Source organism: Notothenia rossii (assembly GCF_949606895.1).
Source record: "Notothenia rossii genome assembly, chromosome: 10".
Taxonomy (NCBI): domain Eukaryota; kingdom Metazoa; phylum Chordata; class Actinopteri; order Perciformes; family Nototheniidae; genus Notothenia; species Notothenia rossii.
The window spans coordinates 12,448,745-12,473,295 of NC_136908.1; the positions used below are offsets into that span (position 1 = coordinate 12,448,745).

At 42.6% G+C, this 24,551-nt stretch overlaps 3 protein-coding genes across 4 annotated transcripts; 2 read left to right on the forward strand and 1 right to left on the reverse strand.

Moving 5' to 3' along the window:
- The first annotated feature begins 287 nt into the window (after nt 1-287).
- klhl7 (kelch-like family member 7) lies at nt 288-7,669 on the forward strand. Its single transcript, XM_079653271.1, has 12 exons — nt 288-702; nt 1,308-1,410; nt 1,942-2,035; nt 3,538-3,662; nt 3,922-4,097; nt 4,410-4,584; nt 5,091-5,233; nt 5,480-5,720; nt 5,883-6,084; nt 6,491-6,588; nt 6,689-6,872; nt 7,006-7,669. Exons 1-12 carry the CDS (start codon nt 574-576, stop codon nt 7,175-7,177), a joined length of 1,842 nt encoding a protein of 613 aa, XP_079509397.1. The 5' UTR covers nt 288-573; the 3' UTR covers nt 7,178-7,669.
- Nucleotides 7,670-7,929: 260 nt separating this feature from the next.
- Nucleotides 7,930-12,691, reverse strand: aste1b (asteroid homolog 1b). 2 transcript variants are annotated; one of them, XM_079653269.1, is made up of 8 exons: nt 12,551-12,691; nt 12,179-12,284; nt 11,621-11,871; nt 11,142-11,408; nt 10,036-11,018; nt 9,708-9,939; nt 9,324-9,516; nt 7,930-8,748 (listed from the first exon to the last, which is right to left on the reverse strand). In XM_079653269.1, the coding sequence occupies exons 3-8, from the start codon at nt 11,856-11,858 to the stop codon at nt 8,427-8,429; spliced, it is 2,235 nt and encodes a 744-aa protein (XP_079509395.1). In that variant the 5' UTR covers nt 11,859-11,871; nt 12,179-12,284; nt 12,551-12,691; the 3' UTR covers nt 7,930-8,426. The 2 variants fall into 2 exon arrangements, with proteins under 2 accessions (XP_079509395.1, XP_079509396.1); XM_079653270.1 differs by lacking the exon at nt 12,179-12,284 and having other exon boundaries at nt 12,551-12,683.
- smarcc1b (SWI/SNF related BAF chromatin remodeling complex subunit C1b) lies at nt 12,524-23,966 on the forward strand (the record flags this gene model as incomplete). Its single annotated transcript, XM_079653268.1, has 28 exons — nt 12,524-12,700; nt 13,032-13,151; nt 13,672-13,757; nt 13,838-13,919; nt 14,017-14,109; nt 14,286-14,355; nt 14,452-14,521; nt 15,711-15,786; nt 16,067-16,192; nt 16,395-16,474; nt 16,566-16,672; nt 16,760-16,819; nt 16,928-16,956; nt 17,087-17,202; nt 17,301-17,372; nt 17,484-17,597; nt 17,873-18,026; nt 18,137-18,247; nt 18,399-18,455; nt 18,616-18,874; nt 18,987-19,058; nt 19,367-19,413; nt 19,519-19,639; nt 21,529-21,662; nt 22,329-22,463; nt 22,556-22,688; nt 23,400-23,504; nt 23,613-23,966. 28 exons carry the CDS (start codon nt 12,524-12,526, stop codon nt 23,678-23,680), a joined length of 2,874 nt encoding a protein of 957 aa, XP_079509394.1. The 3' UTR covers nt 23,681-23,966.
- Nucleotides 23,967-24,551: the final 585 nt, after the last annotated feature.

The following is a 24,551-nucleotide window of genomic DNA, read 5'->3' on the forward strand; positions in this document are numbered from 1 at the left end:
CAGATAGGTGCACCTACAGGTGAGCTGCAGCGAGATCAACAACACAAATCTGCTGTTGTTGCTATTGGCTGTTTTAGATCCTTGGATATCGAAAATGTGTCTTTCCAAGGTCTTGAATAGCTCTGAGTATTTTTGTTGTGAAAAGAAAACCCAACAATGCCCGCTAAAATAAATAAAAAAATATGTGTAATTGATGAATAAATCAGTTCCGCAATCCTGCAGGTGCAAGTGTAAATTCTCACATCTGACGGTAGGGGGCGACGGCGGGCATCTTCAACCAAAGCACAAACCGTAGAAGAAGAAAACAACCACAACCCAAGCTAAAGTCTGCAGATGTAGCTTAACAAATACACAATTTTTATCATTTTGTATGTACAGAAAGTTATGTTTTATGATTTTATCTCTAAGAGTCGAAGCTGTTGACACATTTCGGCTTTTTTAGTTTATTTTAAAACAACAAGCTTCCTGCTAATCAGTTGCTGAGCGACAACAAAGAGGCTGCAACTGCACACACTGCTGGCAGTGGTGCCGAAAGAGTCATTTTATAGAACAGATCACATTAATCTGGTTGACATGACGGGGGTGGCCTCTCCAGAGAAGTTGCCAGGCGCCAAGAAGAAGAGCGAGAGGAAGTGTGCCATCAAGGAGGAGCACAGACAACTGTCCGGTATCATGGGAGTCATGAACAACCTAAGGAAACAGGTATGTGTGTGTGTGTGTGTGTGTGTGTGTGTGTGTGTGTGTGTGTGTGTGTGTGTGTGTGTGTGTGTGTGTGTGTGTGTGTGTGTGTGTGTGTGTGTGTGTGTGTGTGTGTGTGTGTGTGTGTGTGTGTGTGTGTGTGTGTGTGTGTGTGTGGTGTGTGTGTGTCCTTCTTATCTGTGTGTGTATCCTTCCTTGTCCTAATGCTTTCTAACTGTGTATGCTTTTTTCACACACATGTAGACTGTAATACACCTGATGTGCAATAACACTGCCTGTAAATTTGACAATAATATATGTGCAATATACAATCATTTGCAATATACCCTCGTGCAATTCACGCTTTCTTTTTCTTTAAATGTATTTACAATCTGTAAACAGTACCAGCAACCTTTTTAATTGAATATGTTCACTTTAAAAATATATATTGCTTCTTATTTTTACCATGGTGTACTTATCTGTTATTAGTGTTGAATTATTGTCTTTTTTATTTAATATGTAAACCATTTTTTCCTTTACTTTATCTGCACTATACTTCTGCTGTTGTAATGCTGTACATTTCCCCGTTGCGGGACAAATAGGGAATTCTGACAGATTTTCCTCTTCAGGGTACCCTCTGCGATGTGACCCTGATGGTTCAGGGGAAACACTTTCATGCCCACAGGGTAGTGTTGGCAGCTGCCAGCCACTTCTTCAGTCTCATGTTTACCAGTAAGTGTCTACAATGAAACACATAACTGTTTTGACAGGACAGCCACTTAATATTTTGTACAACTAGCCCAAGATATTACTGGAGATAGTTAATGGACACAGCATTGCCTGCTGTGCCAAAACACTGGCTTTCGTTAACATGCTCCACATACTTAGAATGTGCTTCAACAAAAAGCCTACATTGTGATTACTGCTAAGACAATTCCCAATTTTAAATGCATATCTTCTTGGTTTTGAATTGGTTTTTGGTTTTGTTTATATAACCATGTATGTTTTTATTATTGTTGTTTGGTTTTAGTCTGGTCTGCATTTATCGTATGTACCTCTGCAACATAAAAACATAGTGATAAAATGCCTCTGTTGCTACATGAGATTTAGAATGGAATATAATATTTTTGGAAAGTCACAATATTATTTAAGCAGTGGTCTTACCAAGCTGTTGCTAGGCATAACAAGAAACTTCATCTGCCATGCATTGTTGGTAGGTTTCTGTTTTCATTGAAATATAAATCTATTTTTCCTTACCTCTAGCCAGAATGATGGAGTCGACCTCCCACGAGGTGGAGCTCAGGAGTGCTGAGCCAGAGATCATTGAACTTTTGATTGAATTTATCTACACAGCTCGGTAAGCGTATTGGCTAAAAGTATAGAGAGTATATTGTGAAATATAGCAGTGTTGATTTAAGGCATATGGGGCAACTTAAAATGTAATGTGACCAGAGGCCTGTACTACGAAGCCGGATTTTCGCTTAGCGAGTTAACTTCAGGGAAAACTTTGGGTTTCCGATCCTGCGACGCTGGTTCACTTCTTAGCGGGCTAGAACTCCATGGTAACTTATGCTGAACGGCTAGCCTGGTCCGGAGCAGGTTAGGTTCCAGGATAAGAGATCTACTCAGTGAAAGCACCGCCTGCTGACCAATCAGAGCTCAGTGTGCAGAGTTTAAAGCGATCAAGTCATATAACAGGAGAACGGAAATACAGTTTAGACTGCCGTTGCAGGAAAGACGGCCGGCAAAAATCAACTGACTGTGTGAACGCGAAAATGAATAGAATATCACCTCCCATCTTCAGAGCAATCTGAATAATATAACATTAGCGTTAAGAAAGCTTAATTAAATATCTGCCACAACATAAGTAACTGGATCAAAGTAACAGAGTAACAGAGTACAAAGTACAGTCCGCGGCACCGTGAGTGCAGACGTCGATGTGTCCCATTATCATTTATATCACATCATATCACATTATAATGTATCATATATCTCCTTATCTGAGTCAGCCGAGCCGTATCTGGCCGTGCAACACTCACAGTGTCACACACTGTATGCAGAAGTATTATTTTAAGCAACACATTAAGTTGACAAAACACCAGAGTCAAATGTAATTAAAGTCAGATCGTGTCTTATCAGTGATATCATAAACCTGTTAATGTATGCATTCAAACACTTTTTCTTTTAACAGCTGTATTCACCTTGCAGGTGCAACTATGTTGCTTTTATCCTGGAGAAAGTGTTTAAGTCATAGATGTTTAAAGATTTTAACGTCTTCATATTTGTCTAATTATAGTTGACTTTTCATTCAGGAAGTATAACGCGCTGCGCTGTCAGTACGCTTGTCCATGTTTTTTGATTAGTCGAATGCTCCAAATACCACCCCTTTCATGTGAACGCCTACCTAACTAGATTGACGAGTTGATAACCAGCGTTGTAGGACAGCTTAGCGAGAGCGCGTTTGTTTTGGATTAGGTAAGCCGGGTAACTCAAACATATCCAGCTTAGGTTGAACCGGCTTCGTAGTACAGGCCTCTGGTGATGCTAATCATAACTGCTTTCAAAACAGCCTCATGCATCTCTTTAATGATGAAGTGTGTGTGTGTGTGTGTGTGTGTGTGTGTGTGTGTGTGTGTGTGTGTGTGTGTGTGTGTGTGTGTGTGTGTGTGTGTGTGTGTGTGTGTGTGTGTGTGTGTGTGTGTGTGTGTGTGTGTGTGTGTGTGTGTGTGTGTGTGTGTGTGTGTGTGTGTGTGTGTGTGTGTGTGTGTGTGTGTGTGTGTGTGTGTGTGTGTGTGTGTGTGTGTGTGTGTGTGTGTGTGTGTGTGTGTGTGTGTGTGTGTGTGTGTGTGTGTGTGCCAGGATCTCTGTGAACAGCAGTAACGTCCAGTCATTGCTGGATGCAGCCAACCAGTACCAGATTGAGCCTGTGAAGAAGATGTGTGTGGAGTTCCTCAAAGGACAAATTGATGCAACAAACTGCCTTGGTAAGAACGTAAATACAATCAAGGTGAAATCACATATCATCGTTTGTGACCTCAACATTTGCTGAGCCCTTTGATGCTTTATCTATGGACTCCCCAGCATCAATTATCAATACCACTTATATTACTAAGGTGCACACTATTCCAGCTGCTTTTTCTAGAAAAGTAGAATTAAAGTTATCTGTCCTACACATGTGTTTTGTTGCGTCCTGCCCCATCATGTTACTCTGGAGTGATTGGTCCTTGTCTTGTCCTCCTGCAGGTATTTCCTCCTTGGCAGACTGTATGGACTGTCCTGACCTGAAGGCTGCAGCAGACGACTTCTTTGAGCTCCACTTCACTGAAGTCTACAAACTGGATGAGTTTCTGCAATTGGACGTTAAACAGCTCACACACTTACTGCACCAAGACAAGCTCACTATCCGAGCTGAGGCCCAGGTACACTTCTACACATCCTTTGAATTCATATCTTTTGTGCTATTATTTTTAGGAATATGTTTTTTTTTTTTTCAAACATATCATAGTTGTTGATATAGATGTACCTTTGTTGGCTATCTTTAGTGCAAAAATAATAGGTCCCTAACAACATTTAAAAAAAAAAAAAAGCAATACATTCTAATTATCCAAAGAACAACTTGGAAAACCAAACAAATATGGTTTCAACACATCATGACAAAGATGACTCATAGCTCTTGCAAAAACAATGCCAGCAATAATTTGTATGTTGCTGTTTTTTGCATTGGTGTTCAGATTTATGACGCAGCAGTACGATGGCTGAAGTACGATGTGTGTAACAGACAGCAGTACATGGTGGAAGTGTTGGGGTGTGTTCGCTTTCCTCTGGTCTCCAAAACCTTCCTCTCAAAGACGGTGCAGGCTGAGCCCCTCATCCAGGACAACCCACAGTGTCTCAAGATGGTCATCAGTAAGTAGGAAGAGAGAGAAACACACACATTTTTACACACAATAGACTGTTTAGGTAATAGACTATGGTTTAGGTGGTTAATTTGCTAAACGTACAATCAAGTCGCTTTGGATAAAAGTGTAAGCTTAGTAACAATAATGTAACAACAATAGGTTTGTAGCTTATTCTAAAAAAGGGGCGCACAAATATTGGTGTAATAAGTAAAGGGTCACATCGTCTACTAGGTCTAGAAAAATTACATTACACTGGATGCAACCCATCTCGACATACTCTTATAGTAGTGAAAGATAAAATATGTATTATTATTGAGAGTAAAATTCTGAGTTTTTGGCAGGGCTCTTGCAAATGTTTAAAATGTGTACCACCACCAAAGATGGTGTTAACCCACCAGTATCCCCAACCCTGAGTTAATGTCTTAAATTATCTCATATTTAAGATTCTGATTCAAAAGAGCATGTCAAAACGTACACACACCAACAATAAAACCCCTGACGCCTTTGTCCCAGGTGGGATGCGCTACCACCTGCTGTCCCTGGAGGACCGGGAGGATCTGGGAGAGAGCAGCCGACCGAGACGCAAGAAGCACGACTACCGCATCGCTCTGTTCGGGGGCTCCCAGCCTCAATCCTGCCGCTACTTCAACCCCAAGGTACCAAGGCAGTACATGTATTTTAGGTTTATATTCTTTTGTTCGTTACATTTTTCAATTTCAGAACCAAGACTTTGAGTTTTTGTAATTGACATCTTACATAATTCAAGAGTACATTTCATTTTAATCAGACCAAACACTTCAAAAACAAGCATTACAGCTACGTATATCATTGTATACAGTATAGTTAGGGCAATGGAAATAAAAGTTTACACTGTTTAATTTCTAATCTGGCTTTTAATGCAGGATTCCTCATGGACAGACATCCGCTGCCCCTTCGAGAAGCGGCGCGATGCCACAGCTATTTTCTGGGACAACGTGGTCTACATCCTGGGGGGCTCACAGCTCTTCCCCATCAAGCGCATGGACTGCTACAACGTCCTAAAGGACAGCTGGTACTCCAAGCTGGGGCCGCCCACGCCTCGTGACAGCCTGGCTGCCTGTGCCTCACAGGGCAAGATCTACACGTCTGGGGGGTCAGAAGTGGGTGAGTACAGGCGGGTCGAAGTGGTGGACTTGAAACCTGGGAATTTGGATGCTTTGTGTGTTTTTCTGTGTTGGGGATAGTGGACGTTGAGAATTCTCCATAGTAGAAAGTCATCCCTTATGAAAGGATTTAACCATGATTCATGTGTGTGTTTGTCCACAGGCAGCTCTGCCCTGGACCTTTTCGAATGCTACGACACAAGAACCGAGTCATGGCAGGTGAAAACCAGCATGCTGTTGGCTCGCTGCAGCCACGGCTCAGTGGAGGCCAACGGGCTCATATACGTTTGTGGAGGCACGGTGGGCAACAACATATCTGGCAGGGTCCTCAATAACTGTGAGGTTTACGACCCCAGCACTCAAAAGTGAGTCACACAAAAATGATTCAGAATTATACAGCAAAACGGAGGAAAAGTATATGCATAACAATATCAAATCAATTTTGTTTGGTGAGAATCCCAAAGTCTCAGTAGAACAGCCACCAATTCAAATTGACAAGAACAACATTTTTATTTTGACTAATGTGCTTTTAAAAGATTGTATCAGGCCAGGAGGTCAAAGAAGCTTCTCCACCAAAAAAGCAGGGAGACATGCCAGTCAAAACTATTCATTTTATTAGAAAGAAACTTGAGTTTCAAAGTTTGTACCTCACAATAATAATAATATGCACATGCACCCAAAAGGGCTCGAATCAGGTAATGTTGTTCTCTGTTACACTCTTCCTTAAACCCATATTTGACCCTGTGTCTGTCTCCAACCTTCTGTCCTCAGATGGAGGGAGCTGTGCGAGATGAGAGAGGTCAGGAAGAACCATGGGCTGGTGGCGGTCAACGGCAGGATCTATGCTGTTGGAGGGCAGGGGGCACTGGGTACAAACACGTTATCATAATTATGTTTTACTACTATTTGAAATAGTAGTTGTAGCATATGTGGCCTCTGAATGATAGAGTTTTTGTGTTTTCTTTACAGGTGGACTTGACTCGGTGGAATACTACGACATAGCCACTAATGAGTGGCGTGCCGCCTCGCCGATGCCGTGGCGAGGTATAACAGTGAAGTGTGCAGTGGTCGGTGACATCATCTATGTGCTGGCAGGGTTTCAAGGAGTGGGGCGGCTCGGACACGTCCTGGAGTACCACACTGAAACCGACAGGTCAGTGCATTCACTAAATATTACGTAAATAAATAAGTAAATATTCTACTTATGACTCTAAACCCTGAATCATATTTTCCTATATATTTTTTGACATTTCAAACCCTCTAAGTCAGTTTTATTGTGTGTTCAGGTGGGTGTCTTGCAGCAAGGTGCGAGCGTTTCCCGTCACCAGCTGCCTGGTCTGTGTGGTCGACACCTGTGGAGTCAACGAAGACGAAGACATGGACCTCATAGACTCTCAGCCACACGCTGCAGCTGCTGCCTCTACCTCTCCGTCTGCTTCAACCTCATCATCCTCGTAGGACAAGAGGAAGATTCATTTATATTTTAAGTTGTGACTTTTGATGACACTTTATGTTAGGGAATCATTCTCCTGGACGTCTAACCTTTTTGCCCTTTGACGTTTATGACCAACCGACGTCTGTTATCTCCCTTAAGGAATGTGCTGCTTCAGCGATATGTTGTTGTTCCCAGTTTATGACCGGGCAACTCTCGGTCACAAATGGTTTATGGTTGTGAGAACGCTGGCTTCGAGTCCATAAGGGTCAGACATTTGATTCAGTGTTCCCAGATGTTTAGGCCATCTCTAGTGTTCCCAGATGTTTAGGTTATCTCCTTTTACTATGTTGATTACTCTCTGTGAACCTGTTAAAAGTTCTAGAGAGAGAGAGGCGCTTCAGAATTGACGTGGCAACTCTCTCGTGCAGTCAGAACCTCTGGCTGTGTGAGTTGTGATGTGAATCCTCCGGCCGATACTCGTAATAAACCACCAGTGTTTCACATCAAAGCTCCAACTCTCCTCGTGTCTCTCTCTCCTGACTCTCCATTGCTACAGAAGTTTCCCTTACACTTTAGGCCGTCAATCAACAATGGAGTTGATTTGAATATGCAAGGCCTGTCAGCTCTTACTCATGTGAACATCCTCGTAGGGCTTGCATAAAAAGTGGTATATTTCGATTGTGAATGCGATATAATCATGGATATAATGAACAATTGGTATCATAGTTAGAATGCACAGACTTATTATCATTTTGAAAAAAAAACAACATCTTCATAAGTTTGATTTATATTTTTTATTATAGAAAGATAAGTAAGTCAAGCACCAAATTCACGAGTATAAAGGCATCTGTGTTAAAGTTAGATTTTACAAGTTGCTCCTTAAAATGACATTAGCTGCCATACTCCTTTGTGGTCAACAGATGATAAAATGTAAATGTACTTTTTTTGATTAGATTAGAATTTAATAAAAACTGTCACATTAAAAACGTGCATTAATTACAGTGACATTACTTTAATAAAGCTCTCGTAAAATATGGCAAGAGTATGCTTGGGGAAAAGACATTTTGCTTGATGGACATCTTTTCATTTGAGTCAGCAACAGACGATAGGCAGATACACATTAGTGACGAAGTTAATTAAATGCAACATGATTACATAGGCAGAAGCTCAGTGGTCAATATTAAGATGTGTCGCTGAATAAAACACTGGAATATCCTCCACTATTTGGCCCAAAACAACTGCTTAATATCGATCAGTACATTTTTCTCCTCATCAATCGTCATCAGACTCATCCTCGCTCATCAGTAGGGCAAACCTGTTGTTTATCTCCTCAGACCCTCTCCCCCCTCCCCTTCCTCTTCTCCCCCCTCTCCCTCTTCCTCTCCCTCTCTCTCTCATTCCCCGGCCTCCACCCCTCTTCCCCTTCCCTGCTGCTGAAGAGGAAGGATGGGTTTTGGAGTCGCGGCTCCTCACAGCGTCCAGCAGGGAGGAGTAAAGATGAACTGAAAAGGAACCCCCAGCTAGGAGGGATTCAGCAGCCTGGCCCCCTTTCAGGTACCTGAGCAGGCCGTGCACCAGAGTACCACTGTACAACCTGTAACACACACGGAGGGAGAGAAGGAATCCAATTACATTTTGTTTTCCACATGGTGGTATCTGCTAAAATGTTTTGTTTTACCATAGGTCCAACCTGATACAGATGAAGTGAATAGGATTACAAATATATATTTCTATGGAAAAATACGATTAAAAAAACCCTTTAGCAAGGTACTGTTTTATAACAGGGTTCTAAATTATTCTTGATTTATTTTCAGTATATTTCAATGTATAAATCTGCACCAACAGAATTCAATCACAATAAGGGCACTGAAAACATCTCCAGGGAAAAATATCTCAATACCTCTGCAAATAAAACCAAAACTAGCTGCATGGCCAGATCACACAGGTGAGAAAATGGAATTGTAATTTGGGCATACAACTATAAGTGCAAATGCCTCAACTGTCCTGGACGTGGTGTCTTTCAAGACAATTATGATGAAAATGACAAATGTGGCCATGTGTAAATATTTGCTACAGTTTATAGACAGAATTATTAAAGAAAAAGCACATTAGTTGCAGCTCTGGTTTTCATTGGTGGGCAATGTAATGCAATCTCTCATTGTGCCTTACCATGATATGTGGGGTTCAGGCAGTGGCAGCAGCAACAGCTGATTAAGACACAGTGCACTCCAGAGGCAGGCCTGCCATTGGCTAAAACTGTGAGCCGCTCCAACATCCAATCCACGTCGCTCCCCTGGCCTCACACGCTGCCGATCCAGCCCTGCGCACACTTGACGCTCCGCAGTCCAGTTTAGCTGTGGGTCTAAGATGACACATAGCAACATGTTTTTATATCCTAAAAAAAAGAAGATGTTGCATTCTTTCCTTTTTAAAATATTTTTTGTTCTGTTTTTTAAATGCCAGTTGTGTATGCATGCTGTTTGCCTTGTTATTACATGACATGTCAGTGTTTGTAACCTGGTGTAATAGTAAAAAATATACAACACAACTAACTGGCTTGTTGGTAGTGGGTAGCTCCAGGCTGGTTGTTCGAGGACAGCTCTCCGTAAATCATGCCCAGCACCAGAGCCTGCACCTGGGGCTGTGAGGGTTTTGGTGAGGCCACTCGACGCCAGAAAGCTATCACTGCTACAGCCAGCCTCAGGTGGAGAGGAACAGGAGCCAGGACAGACTCCTTCATCCCCAAGACATCTAACAGTACACCGAGGCGAACCGCCACAGGAGCCTGGATAAATAGGAAAGGTTTAATAAATCACATGAACAATTTTCTTTAAAAACAACAAGTTCAACAAGAAAACATTACTTTTGTTGTCATGTTTACCTGGCCAAGTGTATCTAGATGCAGGGGGGTCCTGAGCCGATGTGCCTCTAGAATGTTTTTCTTTAAGTTCAGATCCACGCGGTCATACTCTTCGACACACATCGGGGAACTAGAGCCCTGAGCGTGCACTGTAGCTGCACTATTGCTAAACCCTACATTTACCCCCTGTTGTGTGGGTAAGATGTCTCCCTGTCCCCTACCTCCGCCGACCTGACCACCTCTCTGCCCCCTTGCCCCTCTCCCACCTCTCGTACCTTGGTTGATTTTTTCTTGTGCCGTCACATCCTCTGCTTGGACATCTTGGCCTCTCTGCATTAATATCCCATATATAGCCTGGCGTATGTTGCTTGCACTGCAATGGCTGCTGGCTAGCTTGCTGTTCTCAACCTGTGGGATCAGAAGGACCCTGCGCATCACAATAGCATCTACCACCAAAGGAGCTAACATTCCCTGCGCTGCAGCCAGCGACAGGCACTCTGGCATCCCAGAGGACGGTCGTCCAGGAGCTGTCTTACCTCCAGAGAACCAGCCAGCCAAAGAGCTTTGAGGCGTGATGTGGTACTCTTGCATTCCCGCCCACAGCTGTGAACTGAGCCCACCTTTCTCTCGGCTTTTTCCCCTTGGTCCTCTATCTTTCTCCCCCATTAGCCTGCTCACTTCCTCCAGGGCCTCCCCCGGACTAGAAAAAGAAGACAGCCAGAGGAGAAGGCCCTCAATGCGGGAAGCGGGTGCTCTACCTTTGCCCCTGCCACCACCTTTCACTAAGACACCCGCATCTAACAGACCCAGGAGTGCATCAGCATCTTTTGGAGTGCCATAATCATTCCCCACCAGGACAGCAAATAAGGGTAGCAACTGCTGGTTCATGCCCCCATACAAGCGACAGATCCCGGTAGTGGTGTAGCAACGAGCCGAGATGTAGCGGTGAGAGGCTTTACCGTTCAGGTTGGTCCACTGGAAATAATGGAGTGGAAGATAACCACCTAGGGAAACAACAACAACATGTGAAACAACAGCGAAACATCAAGTGAGATACTATCACTAGCATTTATTACAATGGTCTTTTTGATTTAGTTAAGGTACAAGAATCCTGTTGCTACCCATACCTGGCAAGTCAAAGATATAAAAGTCGCTGTCATTGGTCAGGACTGGACATTTCCACTGGTGAGCCAAACATGCAATATCCCAGTCCGCCTCGGCTGGACACTGGACCAAAGGGACCCCTCTCTGAATGAGGACTTCAATGAAGACACTTCTTGTGAGGAGGGGGAGGACAGAGCCATTGCGGCCGTGGGAGAGACTGTCTGCCTCTTTTATCTTGGACTGCAGACGCTGGCGCAGCGTAGGAAACTTCTTGTCACTGGGGTCAATTCCTTATCACAACAAAGAAATTAAATTAAATGTGTATGGGTGTGTCAACTGAAGAAAAAACTATTATTGGAGTAGGTTCAAAATAACTTTTTGATCTATTTTAAACAAAAATGAGCATGATGCTTTGACTGAGCATCCCACAATGTCCTGTCAATTAAATATGCATGTAATGATACTTGAGTTTCCTATAAGAATGACCTGAGTGCATCCTTACCTCCATCCAGAACCACATATGGCTGGATGTTACAGGCCTCCAATGCAGAGAGGAACTGGGAGAGCAGGCAAGTAAATGCATCATAGTCCCCTCCGTGCTGCTGGTCCAAACCATAGTTAAAGTAGAGGCGGAAAAACAGGCTGCAGCCATCAATAACCAGGCGGCTGTCCCTGAACTTCACATCTTGGAGAAAGTTTCTGTTGCCCTCCACATAGGTGGTCAGACCATGTACACCCATGGGGTCTCAGGGCCTAGGAAGACATGGAGGGAGAAGCTGTTACTCACTGCTGGTGATTCAGTGCCACGCAGAGTATTGTAGCCTGTCTGGTCTGAGGGTGTATGGAGTCTGCGGTTTGAATGCGACGGAACAAAATCATGTGATCGACAGACAGCTGGAAATATGTTTTTCAAAGGCATTATGAGGGTCGATTCCCCACAAAACGGAAAGTACTGCAACAAAACAATGCAGATAATAAACAAAATGCCGGACATTTCCCAACAAGTGTTAGAAAATCAATCTTGGAACGAGAGCATTGCAACATACAAGCTGTAACTTACCAATGTCAAATTGCTTCACTTCTGTTTACATGTCTTGCGTACTTATTTCCTTGTTATGTTGTACTTCAAAATAAAGCTCCCTTGGTGTGTAACAAAGGCGTGTATTCTGCATTAAAAAAAAGTACAGTAAGACGATGACTGCTGATTCTGAATCAAAACGTGCTCAATTAAGTTAAAAAAAACAACAACGTGAAAATGAAATACATTTAATTATTCAAAAATAGGAAACCATGCCGAACAGCCACAATCTCGCTGCGTCTCGCGAGAAAAATCGAGAACGCAAAAGCTAGCAGGCGCGCTAGCCAGTTTTGTTCTTCCGTAATAGAGATTTATCTCGTTTTTATTATGGCCACAATGTCCGGAGGAACAAACCTCGGCATTCCCGGGGCAAGACTAGCCAGCTCCGGAACTTCCGCACACCGTAAAAAAGACAGCAGTCCGTCCGCTAGGTTCTGGGAGAGTCCGGAGACTTTAGCCCAGCTGGAGGTGGTGCGACAGTGGATCGGGAAGCACTACAAAAAGGTAGCTAGCTGGTTAGGAAGCTAAAAGCTAGCCGCCCCCTGCTAGCTTGTCCAATGGCTCAGACTGTAAACAAACGTCTCATGCTGCATAACGTTACGTTTATACTGCCCAGCAGGATGTGTGTGATAAAGTTAATGAGTGCTTCATCTATTTACAATAATGCATGCAAAAGATGACGTGCAAATGTAGCCAAATCCTAGAGAAAAAACAGTATAAATACAACAGTAAACTGGCTAGACTATCGTAGAAAGCAGTAGGTTGCATTGAAGCATTTTAACGAATAATTGTCCTTGGCTTGTCATATCACTTTCAATATTTGTGTGTGTGTCAGTATGTGCTGGTGGATGCCCCTTCGTGTCAGGCTCTGGCTGCAGTCACCCTGCAGCTCCTCCAGTTCCAAGAGGATGCGTTTGGCAGACAAGCGACCAGCCCTGTTCTCACCAAACTGCCTGTGAGTCCCTCTCTCTCTGTCATTGAAATAGTTGTCATAATTCAGTCCGAGTAATCTAAATCTGCAATACCTAATTGTGTTGTTGTTAGTAGTTTCCAAAGTTTCAATCCTTTATGATTAATGTTGAGTTAATATAGTGTTTTTGCAGGGGTAGAGATAATTATATAATTGCATCACAATGTATAATGAAATGTATTGGGAATTGGGTATATACATTTGTTTAACTACAATATAAATAAAATTCTGCATTCATTCTGCCTTTTTAAGGCTAGTTGAACATTGCTTTTTCGCCTTTCTGGAGCAAGGCACAAAATATTTTCACTATAGATTGTACTGTGTATAATATGACAAATTTTGAAAGTCTTGAAGTATTAGCATAATAAAGGATACAATAACACACTAAATCTCAAAGCTTCTTTCAATTTAAATGGGAAAATAGTTATGTGACAAATAATCTTGCAAGATAGCTTAAAGACATTCAGTAAAAAAATCAGCTGTTAATTTCACCATTTCGCTGCAGGCAAAAAGCTTCCTGGATCTGCGACCAGCGGGTGGACTCTGCCACATTCTTGGCACTGCCTACAAGTTTAAGGCAGAGCAAGGCTGGTGAGTGACATGCCAAACATTGCCTTTTTTCACCAGAAATGTTATTTAAATGTAATCTCTTCCCTTACATGTTTTTACAGGCGTAGGTTTGACTTGCAGAATCCATCAAGAACTGAAAGGAATGTTGAGATGTTTGGTGCCATTGGAATATCACTGATCCAGGTGACACAGACACACACATTAATACACACAGACACAAACACAACTATCAGCCTAACAGGGACCACTAATGAACTAATTGTTTTGTGTGCGTCTACAGAACAATGGTATGTCACTGCCTGTGGTGTATGTGGACCCTACGCTGGACCAGGAGCTGGTTAGCAGACTTACAGATGTGATCGCCAAACACCAGGTAAAGTGCTGCAGAGGGGAGTTAATTATGAGCAGACAAGAGCGTAAGCCAGACTGATGTAGGAGAAAAGGTTTATAGCTTGCTGTATTCTTAGACAGAAACATATGAAACTAAGCAAAGCTCTCATAATGTAGTTCGATATAAGTGCAACAGGGTAACAGTTTGTTCTTACACAGGGTACACTCACTGAGGACCGAACGCTCGCCAGTCACCACATCTACCCCTCACCTGCTTCTAAAGAGGAAGGTCAGTAACAGTTTGTACATGACTGTGTCTTTGTTGTCTTTTAAGTGCTTGTTCAAATGTAACTTGATACATTTTTTCATACACTTGTATTTTCAGATGAATGGATGCGTCCTGTCATGAGGAAAGACAAACATGTTTTGGTACACTGGGGCATGCACCCTGACAGGTAATGCATGAGAACACACACACACACACACACACACACACACACACACACACATAGGCCTGTCACGATAATTAATTGTGTTGGACGATAAATTTTTCTGGAAATTATTGCGATAAACGATAATATTGTTGGCACCGTTTTAAGACCATTTTAGACATAATGATAATATATAATAATATTTCAAGTACATCCTTTCAAACATAACTTTATATTGAACATTCAACATTGCAAATGAAATGTGAAATAATATTAAAATATATAAATTATATATAATAAATAAAACCAATTAATTAAATTAATTAAATCACACACAACCAAAACAATAAATTAAATAGAGTCAGGCTGGAAAACAGAGCTCTCTCTCTCATATATATAAATAAATATGAGCACACATTATCTCACAAGCAAAAAAACCCTCCTTAAAACAAGTCAAGTGTACAGTCCACTGTGAAAGACCCAGATGCCTCAACAGGCCATATCCAAATCTGTTTTTCTAAGTTTTCGAGCAAGGAACACCAACATGTTTGCATTGTCGGGCGGGGGCTCTCCATCTCCAGCTGCCGTGTTTGCTCCCAGCTGGGAAAACGGAATGGGGTGGTTGTGTTTTAGGTGGTTTAAAATGCGTGGTATTGCCTGCTTTTGTCGCTACCTTTTTTTTAAACCAATGCGACACACCGCCCGGCTCATTCAAGTCCGTAGGTTCGCCTCGTTGATTTGGTTTGAATCCAAAATACTGCCACACCGGAGAATCGAGATGTGTAGTTAGGTTTTGTAACCAATTCCATTTCACTTTAAATTCCCCGCGAGTAAGTCACACGTTGTCTCCAGCTTGTCGCTATGTTATTAATTTGGCTGCTACGCTGCTGCACGTGAACGCGGAGTGTCCTGACCTGGCTGTGTGTCAGCCCCGCCCCTCACAGCGCGCCTGGCAGCCACAGCGCTCCAGGCTAAAATGCTGGTCACATCTTTATGTAAACGGCAATTTATCGAGCTCAGAAAAGTTATCGAGTCCATTTTTATTTATCGTACGATAAGTCAATTTATCGATTATCGCGACAGGCCTACACACACACACACACACACACACACACACACACACACACACACACACACACACACACACACACACACACACACACACACACACACAACGCTAACCCTTTTTGTCTTTCTTGCTACTCTTATACAGTTATGACAGTTGGCTGTCCTCAAGTGATGTTGAAGGAGAGGTTGAAGAGCCACCACATTCAGAAAAGCCGTGGCGGGTTAGTACTTCAGCACACCTAAAAAAACGTAATGCTGTACCACGCTAAATACTTAATTACACAACACAGTGTTCACTTTATTTACTGTATCATAAGTTTCAATTTGACTGGAATCTGGTTATATCATGATCTTCAGCTGAAGTCCTTTAGAAAACAATTTTTTTCTCACTTTTTATCAAATATATATATCTATGTTACTACAGGGGTGACCGGTCTTGCACAGCACTGTATGATCTCTTGTGCGCATTAATATGAATTGTGTCTGGCGTGTGCGCTCCAGGTCCATGCTGGCTGGGTTCTGGACACGGATGTTTTCAACGAGTGGATGAACGAAGAAGACTATTGTGTGAATGAGAGGAATGTAGCTATCATTCTCCGCCGGCGTATTCACCTCAGAGACGAGCAGGTTTGTGTGATTTTGTTTCTGGTCAGCAGGGTTTGTTTAAGGGAAAGGCAATTATCAATAATTCGATTTTCAGTTTCCTGGTTGAAAACAGCCAACCAGGAGACCTTCATTTTAATATGACTTAGAGTCTTGATGTATGATGTTACATCTTATGGTGCTTGATGTCTCCTTTTTCTAAGTTTCTCACCACCCTCTGTTTCAGGACTCCAAACACACCCCTTCAAAAAAGAGAAGACGCTCCATCTCTCCTCCCTCTGAAGGCAGGAAGAAGGGAAAGAAAGGGTGAGGAACATTTGTTTTAACCCAACAGGAGGGGTATACTTTTGCCATTTCCAGGTGAAGTGTCGGCATTGATTCTTGTCTGTGTGTGCAGGCGAAGGCGTGGACCACAGGAGGAAGAGCCAGAAGAAGACTTGACCAAAGACATGGAGGACCCTACCCCTGTCCCTAACATGGAGGAAGTTATTTTACCCAAGAATGGTAAAACATTACAAAACAGTGACTTACAAATGTGTCCCAAAAACGTAGAGCATTTTGTCTCTAAACCTTTTCCCCATGTTCTCATAGTCAACCTGAAGAAGGACAGTGAGAATATTCCTGTCAAAGGAGGGACCATGGCTGACCTGGGTAAGAAAAGTGTAATAGATGATGTTAAGGGAGATATATAAAGTAATGTTTTTTTGATCTAAAACACTTCGCCTTGAGTTTTCACCCATTCTCATTTGTCTTTTTCAGATGAACTGGAGGAGGATTTCCCAGGAAGGGTAAAACATGATTTTATTTTTCACAACCAAGATGTTTGTGTAAAATACATAAGGTCCGGGTATTCTGTAGCAACTATCAGTCTATTTTTAGGATGATGTAAATGTAATCTGTGTGTATGTGTGCCTCTAGGAAGATGAGGAGGGAAGAGGGGATACACATCGGCTTTCAGAAGGAGAAGACAACACCACAGAACAAACCCATCACATCATAATACCGAGCTACACGTCTTGGTTCAATAACAACAGGTGATAAAATCCCCCTCAAACTAATACTCCAATTTAGCTTTCTTACATCCAAACTTCATAAATTAACCCCAAACCACCTTTCCATCCATATATTCCAGCGTTCACTCGATAGAGAAGCGTTCGTTGCCTGAATTCTTCCATGGAAAGAACAAGTCAAAATCACCAGAAATGTGAGTACTGCAGACATCCAGACTTTACCGCTTGGGTTCATCTGTTGATAAAGATTAGAAAGTGAGATTATATCTCACTTTTTAAAACATGTATTTTCCTGTGCACTTCAGCTACCTGGCATACCGTAACTTCATGATCGACACATACCGGCTCAACCCCCAGGAATACCTCAGCTCAACGTCCTGCAGACGCATCCTCACTGGAGACGTCTGCTCTGTCATAAGGTATAACTGTGTGTGTGGGCGTTTCCATCCATGTATTGTCTGCTGCATCTGCTACATTAACTGTGGTATGTGGGTGTTCTGTCAAAGAAAAATGCAAAATAATTCAATCTGTTGCTAATAAAACATGTGGTACGCGGTGAACCTAATGCATCAGCTTTTATTTGTAATACATGACACATGCTGGAGTTGTCAGTGTGTTTATATTGTGTCATCTGTGTGGGCAGTTTTTAAAAGCGGCAAAATGGTTTATGAAAATGTATGTTTTTTGTGTCCAGGGTTCATTCACTTTTGGAGCAGTGGGGTTTGATTAACTACCAGGTGGATGCAGAGAGCAAACCCCTGCCCATGGGACCCCCACCCACCCCTCATTTCAATGTATTGATTGACACACCGTCCGGGCTGGCCCCACTTCAACACAAACCCCTGCAGGTAAACACACACAGAAAACATGACAACAGCTCCGACGTGCAAATGTGAAAGAAACGCACATTTGAACTGAATGAAATGCGTCCTCATTAACTCTGGCTTTGCTCTCGCAGGTGTCAGCCTCGCAGAACATGTTGTTTTTCCAGGAAAAGAGCAGAGAGAAGCCTTTAGAATGCCAGAACTTTGGTCTGCGCTCCGACATCTACACCAAGAAAATCCCTAAGGTCTCAAACAGAAACAGCAAAAACACTTTGTTCATTTGTTTTAAAAAATATGTATTTGACTATTCTCTCATTTCACTCATTTCTCTTATTAGGAATTTTAAAAGTGTTGGTTCGAATGATTCTAAAATGATTCCTATGACATGTGCTTCAGACTAAAGGAGTATCAGGAAGAGAATGGACGGAGCAAGAGACGCTCTTGCTGTTAGAGGTAAGACAACATTTCTTTGGGGTTTCTTTCAAAGATCTAACACGTGATGGTTTCCTTTTTTGCAAATGGAAATTGCTTTTTTTATTTATTTGTATTAATTAGTAATTTACCCAAAGTGGTTGTTCTCAGTCTTACCTGTTCATCTATCCTTCTCTCTAAGGCCTTAGAGGTGTACAGAGATGACTGGAACAAAGTATCTGAGCATGTGGGCTCCAGAACGCAGGATGAGTGTATTCTCCACTTCCTCCGCCTGCCGATAGAAGACCCTTACTTAGAAGACTCCGCGGCTTCCCTCGGCCCACTGGCGTACCAGCCCGTGCCTTTCAGCCAATCAGAAAACCCCGTCATGAGCACCGTGGCCTTCCTGGCCTCTGTGGTTGACCCTCGGGTGGCATCATCTGCAGCTAAGGCCGCACTGGGTGAGCGGACTGATGGAGGAGTGTTAGTGTAGTGTGTAGGTCAGGGTATGGTTGTGAGATGGTTTACTGGATGTTTAGTGTGTGTGTATTGATTCTCTGTTTTTGTCTTCAGAGGAGTTTTCCAAAGTGCACGAGGAGTCGCTGGATAAGATCTCTGAAGCGTCCAACCAGCCTGACAAAACAGGTAACATGTGCACTTATTCACACACACATGAAGCAGGGTTTCTGCTAGGATTTTTTCTTGCCGGTCAAATGTCCGCAAATAATTTATTTTACCGGACAAATTTGAAACGTACCGGTCATGTTTCAATAATAATAATTGGAATTGTGTAGCAGAGTTTCCGTTAGCAGGTAATTACCGGACTATGACCGGATATGCTGATGTTTTAAAACTCAGTTAATGGGGCTCTTGTTAATATTGCTTCTGACATGAAGATGTTTCTCTTTACCGTCCACAATAAATATCTTATTCTGTCTTTCTCCGTTTTTCAGAATCAATGGAAGTAGAGAAAATTGAAACAAACTCCACCCCCCTTCAGGTGAAACAGCAATAAGAGCTTAGAGTTTTATTGTGTCTTCTGGTGAGTTTAGTGGCTAAACTTGAGTGTATGTGTGTGTGTGTGTGTGTGTGTGTGTGTGTGTAGATCTCCCAGGTTCCTTTAAGGGCAGATGGGCTCAAAGTGGAACCCAGTGTGGCCAATGTGACGGGAGAACTAGTCAAAAGCGAAAATGCTGAAAATATACTTGCAGAGGAGGGAGACGGAGGTATGTTAATATTTACAGTATACAAAGTGTGTGTGTGTGTGTGTGTGTGTGTGTGTGTGTGTGTGTGTGTGTGTGTGTGTGTGTGTGTGTGTGTGTGTGTGTGTGTGTGTGTGTGTGTGTGTGTGTGTGTGTGTGTGTGTGTGTGTGTGTGTGTGTGTGTGTGTGTGTGTGTGTGTGTGTGTGTGTGTGTGTGTGTGTGTCAGGGTGTCCGCGGGGTCTTAAAAAGTATTAAAAGTTGATAAATCAATTTAGCGAAAATTAAGGCTTTTAAAAAGTATTAAAAAGTATTAAATGGCATTTTCCAAGGTATTAAGAAGTCCCACAGCAACGACAACATGAAACACCCTTTAATTTACTGAAACGACATGTCGGGAAACCCCACAAGGCGGCCCCATGCATAGCGCGCCGTAAAATGCTGCTTATTATTTTAAGTTTCGTTGCCTTGCTCCGCTCTGTGTGTGTGTGTGGGGGGGGGGGAATAAACGACTACGGTAACGGGTCCCAAGGTGGGAAGACCGGCATACGCAACGCTCTGGGGGTCCAACGGCTCCGTGTGTGCCCTATATGATCATTTTCTGATAACGATGAAAGAGCCCGCCTCCCTCTCCCCACGTCTCCTGCTGCTGCTGGGCTGTCAGAAGAGGGGGAGGAAAAGAGAGGCAGTCACCGTTTATTAAATATTCTTATATTATTATACAGAGAACAGAGTCGTTATCAATTCGTTTTAAAGCTCAATAAATAACAAAGAAGACCTCTGACCGGCACTTTCCTAATTTTGTACGGAAGATTTAAACTTTAACGGACATGTTGACCGGCGGAACATTTTTTTTACGGAAACTGCCGCACGGTCCCTTCGTTCCTTGGAAAAGGCGGAGAGGTGGGTGTTTTTCATCTGCTGGTGGACTACCTGAGAGATACAGCAGGAGAACACGCCGTCCACCGAGGAGAATAAACAGAAGGGCAACCATGGCAACCATGCTCCGGGTTCTTCTTCGCTGCTTTTGGTGTATTTCGGGCGGCAGCAGCGCCACTTACAGGCATGACATAGTACTACATCGTTTCCAGCATTTGCAGCGGTCTAGTGTGAACGGACACGTTAATGAATCGAATGCGTTTGAAAGGAAGCCTTTTTTGCGCTTGCGTATGCGTTTTACCGTGTGGGGCCGGGGTCTAAGCCAAACTATATACGGTCACAGAGATCTGCTATTTTAAAGTAAAGTCAACACATATAGACCCTAAATATAGTCTATATTAAGAACGAGAAAAGTCTTAACATATATATCCTTTTTTGTAAACATATGACAAATGTGTGAGGGTGATGACGTCAGAGCATCGTCCTATGTGCCAGGGCTTAGCCCCGGACAGCCCCAGCCCAATTTAACCCCTGGGTATTTGTGAGGGAGCTCCTATATGGCATTACCCCGCTGAAGCTCACCAAAGTTTAACATATTTCATAGTTCAAAGTTTTGTCAATTGTTTTGTTTATTGGTCAAATACTGGTTTCTAATGTTTTCTGAGGAGTTTTACTGGAATGAAAGAGCACAGAGTACAGAAGCAACAAAGCAGCATACTGCATTAAACCTGACCTTCACAGAGAGGTTGAAGTTCATGTGGAGAGAAGGCTTCAGTAGTCTGTCTGCACTCTGTTTAGTTTTGCTATCTTACAATCAATATAGTAAATGTGAGGTAAAGTGTGTTGCCAATGTAACCGGTTAGAACTCAAAGTTGCGATGCGGTCTTAAAATGTATGGAAAGGGTCTTAAAAAAGGTCTTAAAAGGTATTAAATTTGACTTCAGGATTCCTGCATATACCCTGGTGTGTGTGTGTGTGTGTGTGTGTGTGTGTGTGTGTGTGTGTGTTTTATTAAAGAAATCTCTCCTTGATCCAGTAAGGGTAGATGATGACGAGAGCTTTGATCAGGCAGACGTGGATGAGGGGAGGTTGTTGGAGCAGGATCTGGTGGATGGCAGCGTTGTCACGGCAGCAGCTGCTGCTCTTTCCTCCGCTGCCACAAAGGCCAAGGTAAAGCCCGCCCTTTCTGATTAAAACGGACCAATCACAGGGACGTGAAGAAATGGTTGTCATTTATAAAAAATAAAAAGCAGATCTGCAGCTGTGTCTAAGCAACTCGACATGCACCATCTTAGAGAGGATTTATTTTCATTTGCGTGTGTAAAATTAAACAGACGAAATGTTGTTCCTTTCAGCCCCGGAAATTATAAAACAAATATATCTAAGACTTAGACCTGCAAATAGAATTGAGTATTTTTTATTTTGGATTTTCAGCATGTCTGACAGATAAGAGACAGGGATTATTTTAAATAATACAAATACATGATAAGTGATTAAAATTAGCTTTGATTCTAAATGTGTATTTTTATTGTAACCCAGGGAGCTATATGAGTTAGATCAGTTATTGTCCCATCTCTTGCTGCGGAAGAGTCTCGTCATTTATTTTCTCTCCCACTCCTTACCACGCTCTGTCACACCCAATTTATTCTACCCTCCTCTCACCTCTTATCTTTTCCTTCCTTCCTCTGTGTTGTCCCTCTTATCTTCACCTCTGCTACTTTCTTCATTCCCTTCTTTCTAAACCATCACATGCACCCAGGTCCTTACTCATTTGTGATGTCCATTTCCTTCCTTCCTGCTTTTAACTTTCTCCATGTTTGGCTCATTTGTTTGCAGCACCTGGCAGCAGTAGAAGAGAGGAAGATCAAGTCCCTGGTGGCTCTGCTGGTGGAGACCCAGATGAAGAAGCTGGAGATCAAGCTGAGACACTTTGAGGAGCTGGAGACCATCATGGACCGAGAGAAAGAGGCTGTGAGTGAACATCTGCTGCTCTCAGCTTTTTTGCAACATGTCCAGTAATCTGTGCGTATCATTCATACTTTTTGTCTTTGTGTATCTTACAGCTGGAGCAGCAGCGGCAGCAGCTCCTCTCTGAAAGACAGACTTTCCACACCGAGCAGCTCAAACAGGCAGAGATCAAGGTTCGCCAGCAGAGGGAGCAGCAGGCGCAACCGGGTTACACCGTGCAGCCAACAGGTGACCACACACACCGACCAATAATCAAACACCCTCTAAGACAGGGGCGTCAAACTCATTCTAGTTCAGGGGGCGCATACAGCCAAATTTGATCTCAAGTGCGCCGGACCAGTAAAATCATAGCATAACAACTCCTTCCTTTTTGTTTTAGTGCAACAACATGTACATTTGGAGAATGTTCACATTTAATGAACTATCTTTTTTTTTTAAAACACTTTGAACAATCTGACATTTCTTAAGAACAATAGTGCAATTTCATGCCTCAGTTTATCCTTTACACTTGCTCATCACAATGTACAGATTACAGTGTATCTACATAGAAACAAAACACTTAGACACAGGTATCTGGAACTGAACAACATAGTATTTTACTTTATGATCAAAGCAACTTGTCAAGATCTGAAATGATTTTACATTAATTTCCACATCTATGTAGTAAACCTGACCAACTGAATTGACACACCACCATACAAACTTAAGTGGTAACTATTAAGGAAGAAGGTCAAGTTATCCCCCTGCCTTGTAATTTGTATCAACTTGCAGTTAATGTCTTCTCTGCGATGTTTACACTTTGCAAAGTCATCCGTATATTTGACACACCTGCTTTAAGATGAACCCTCTGAGAACGCAAGGAAACGAGTCAAGTGTGTTTTACTTCTTATCTGTTAAATCATTGTTGGTCCTATATCTGTGGTCCTCTCCATACTGCAGCTGTGCCTCCTGCTTCAGCTCAGTCCATGCCCAACAGGATGATTCCTGGTGGAGTAAACGCCCAGACAATGGCTCCTCGACATCCTGGAGCTCCCAATGGCATGTGTGAGTATTATGTACTGCTGCAATAGCTTTAACGGGATGGTTTGTGTGGTTTTTTTTTTTAGCATGTTCTGATTCTGTGTGTGTGATCTTCTTCTGTCACTGTCTCAGACCCGTCCTCTCAGCCTGATGGCATAGCACCAGCTCAGCCAGGCCCTCCAGCAGCCAGTCACAACTGAACAGACCAGAACAACAAAATGCACACATACCAGTCCTCCTACGTCCGAGAAAATTCAAGGAACACCGGCAGAAATGTTCAGTAACAATTAAGAAGTTGAATAACGTAACTATTCTGTACTAGTCACATGTTTATAGACACTCAAGCACATGGACGCAGCTAATGTGTAATTTGGTCAACGGCTCAGTCCGTCTTATATCTGAATTATTTGTGCTCTGCCGTCAGAGTGGAGAAATCTGAAGATTTAACTCAACTCATTAAAGTTGTTTTACATGAAACCAAATGTATCTCTTGTTCTTGTCTAGCTTTTATTCAGTGTGTGTCTGAGTGTGCACTGAGGAGCGATTTGGGTTTTAGATCTTTGTATTGAGGAACTGTTTCAAAGGCTTGTTTGAGGGTAGGGGGTAGTTTGTTGCTCACAGATGAAATAATATCGAAAGTCTAAACCATCCTTTCAATAAAAGGTGGTTGAAGCATTATGTCCTAAAAAAGGACAAACATTTGTGTGCCCCCAGTAGTTGGACAACATAAAAATATCAACCTATCTTCCCTGTGTTATTTAGGTGTGTAGTTTTTGTTACAATACAACAAAAGATCCTTTCGGCCTGAGCCACTTTGCCACTTTGGTTTGGTCGGAATGTGTCTATTATGAGCACATCGACCTTAACCAACATTTATTTTCATCGTGTATTAATATTGCAAGAAGAGGAGATGCTATAGAAACTGCTCAGTGCCAGACCCATGTGGCATGTCAGAGCAAAGAGACAAGAACATCCTTTTATTGTGTTCCTGACGGCTGATTCCTGGTTCCCCGTCACGGATCAAAGGCCAAGTGTGAGTATTAAATTGCATTGAATCCACAACGTTCTATT

Excerpts from the sequence above, each read along its gene's own strand:
- klhl7 (XM_079653271.1), top strand. The coding sequence starts at position 574 with ATGACGGGGGTGGCCTCTCCAGAGAAGTTGCCAGGCGCCAAGAAGAAG. Across the intron at positions 5,721-5,882 it reads GTCTGGGGGGTCAGAAGTGG|GCAGCTCTGCCCTGGACCTT; the intron begins GTGAGTACAGGC and ends GTTTGTCCACAG. Across the intron at positions 6,589-6,688 it reads TGGAGGGCAGGGGGCACTGG|GTGGACTTGACTCGGTGGAA; the intron begins GTACAAACACGT and ends TTTTCTTTACAG.
- aste1b (XM_079653269.1), bottom strand. The coding sequence starts at position 11,858 with ATGGGTGTACATGGTCTGACCACCTATGTGGAGGGCAACAGAAACTTT. Across the intron at positions 11,019-11,141 it reads TTATATCTTTGACTTGCCAG|GTGGTTATCTTCCACTCCAT; the intron begins GTATGGGTAGCA and ends TTGTTTCCCTAG. Across the intron at positions 9,940-10,035 it reads ATCTAGATACACTTGGCCAG|GCTCCTGTGGCGGTTCGCCT; the intron begins GTAAACATGACA and ends CTATTTATCCAG.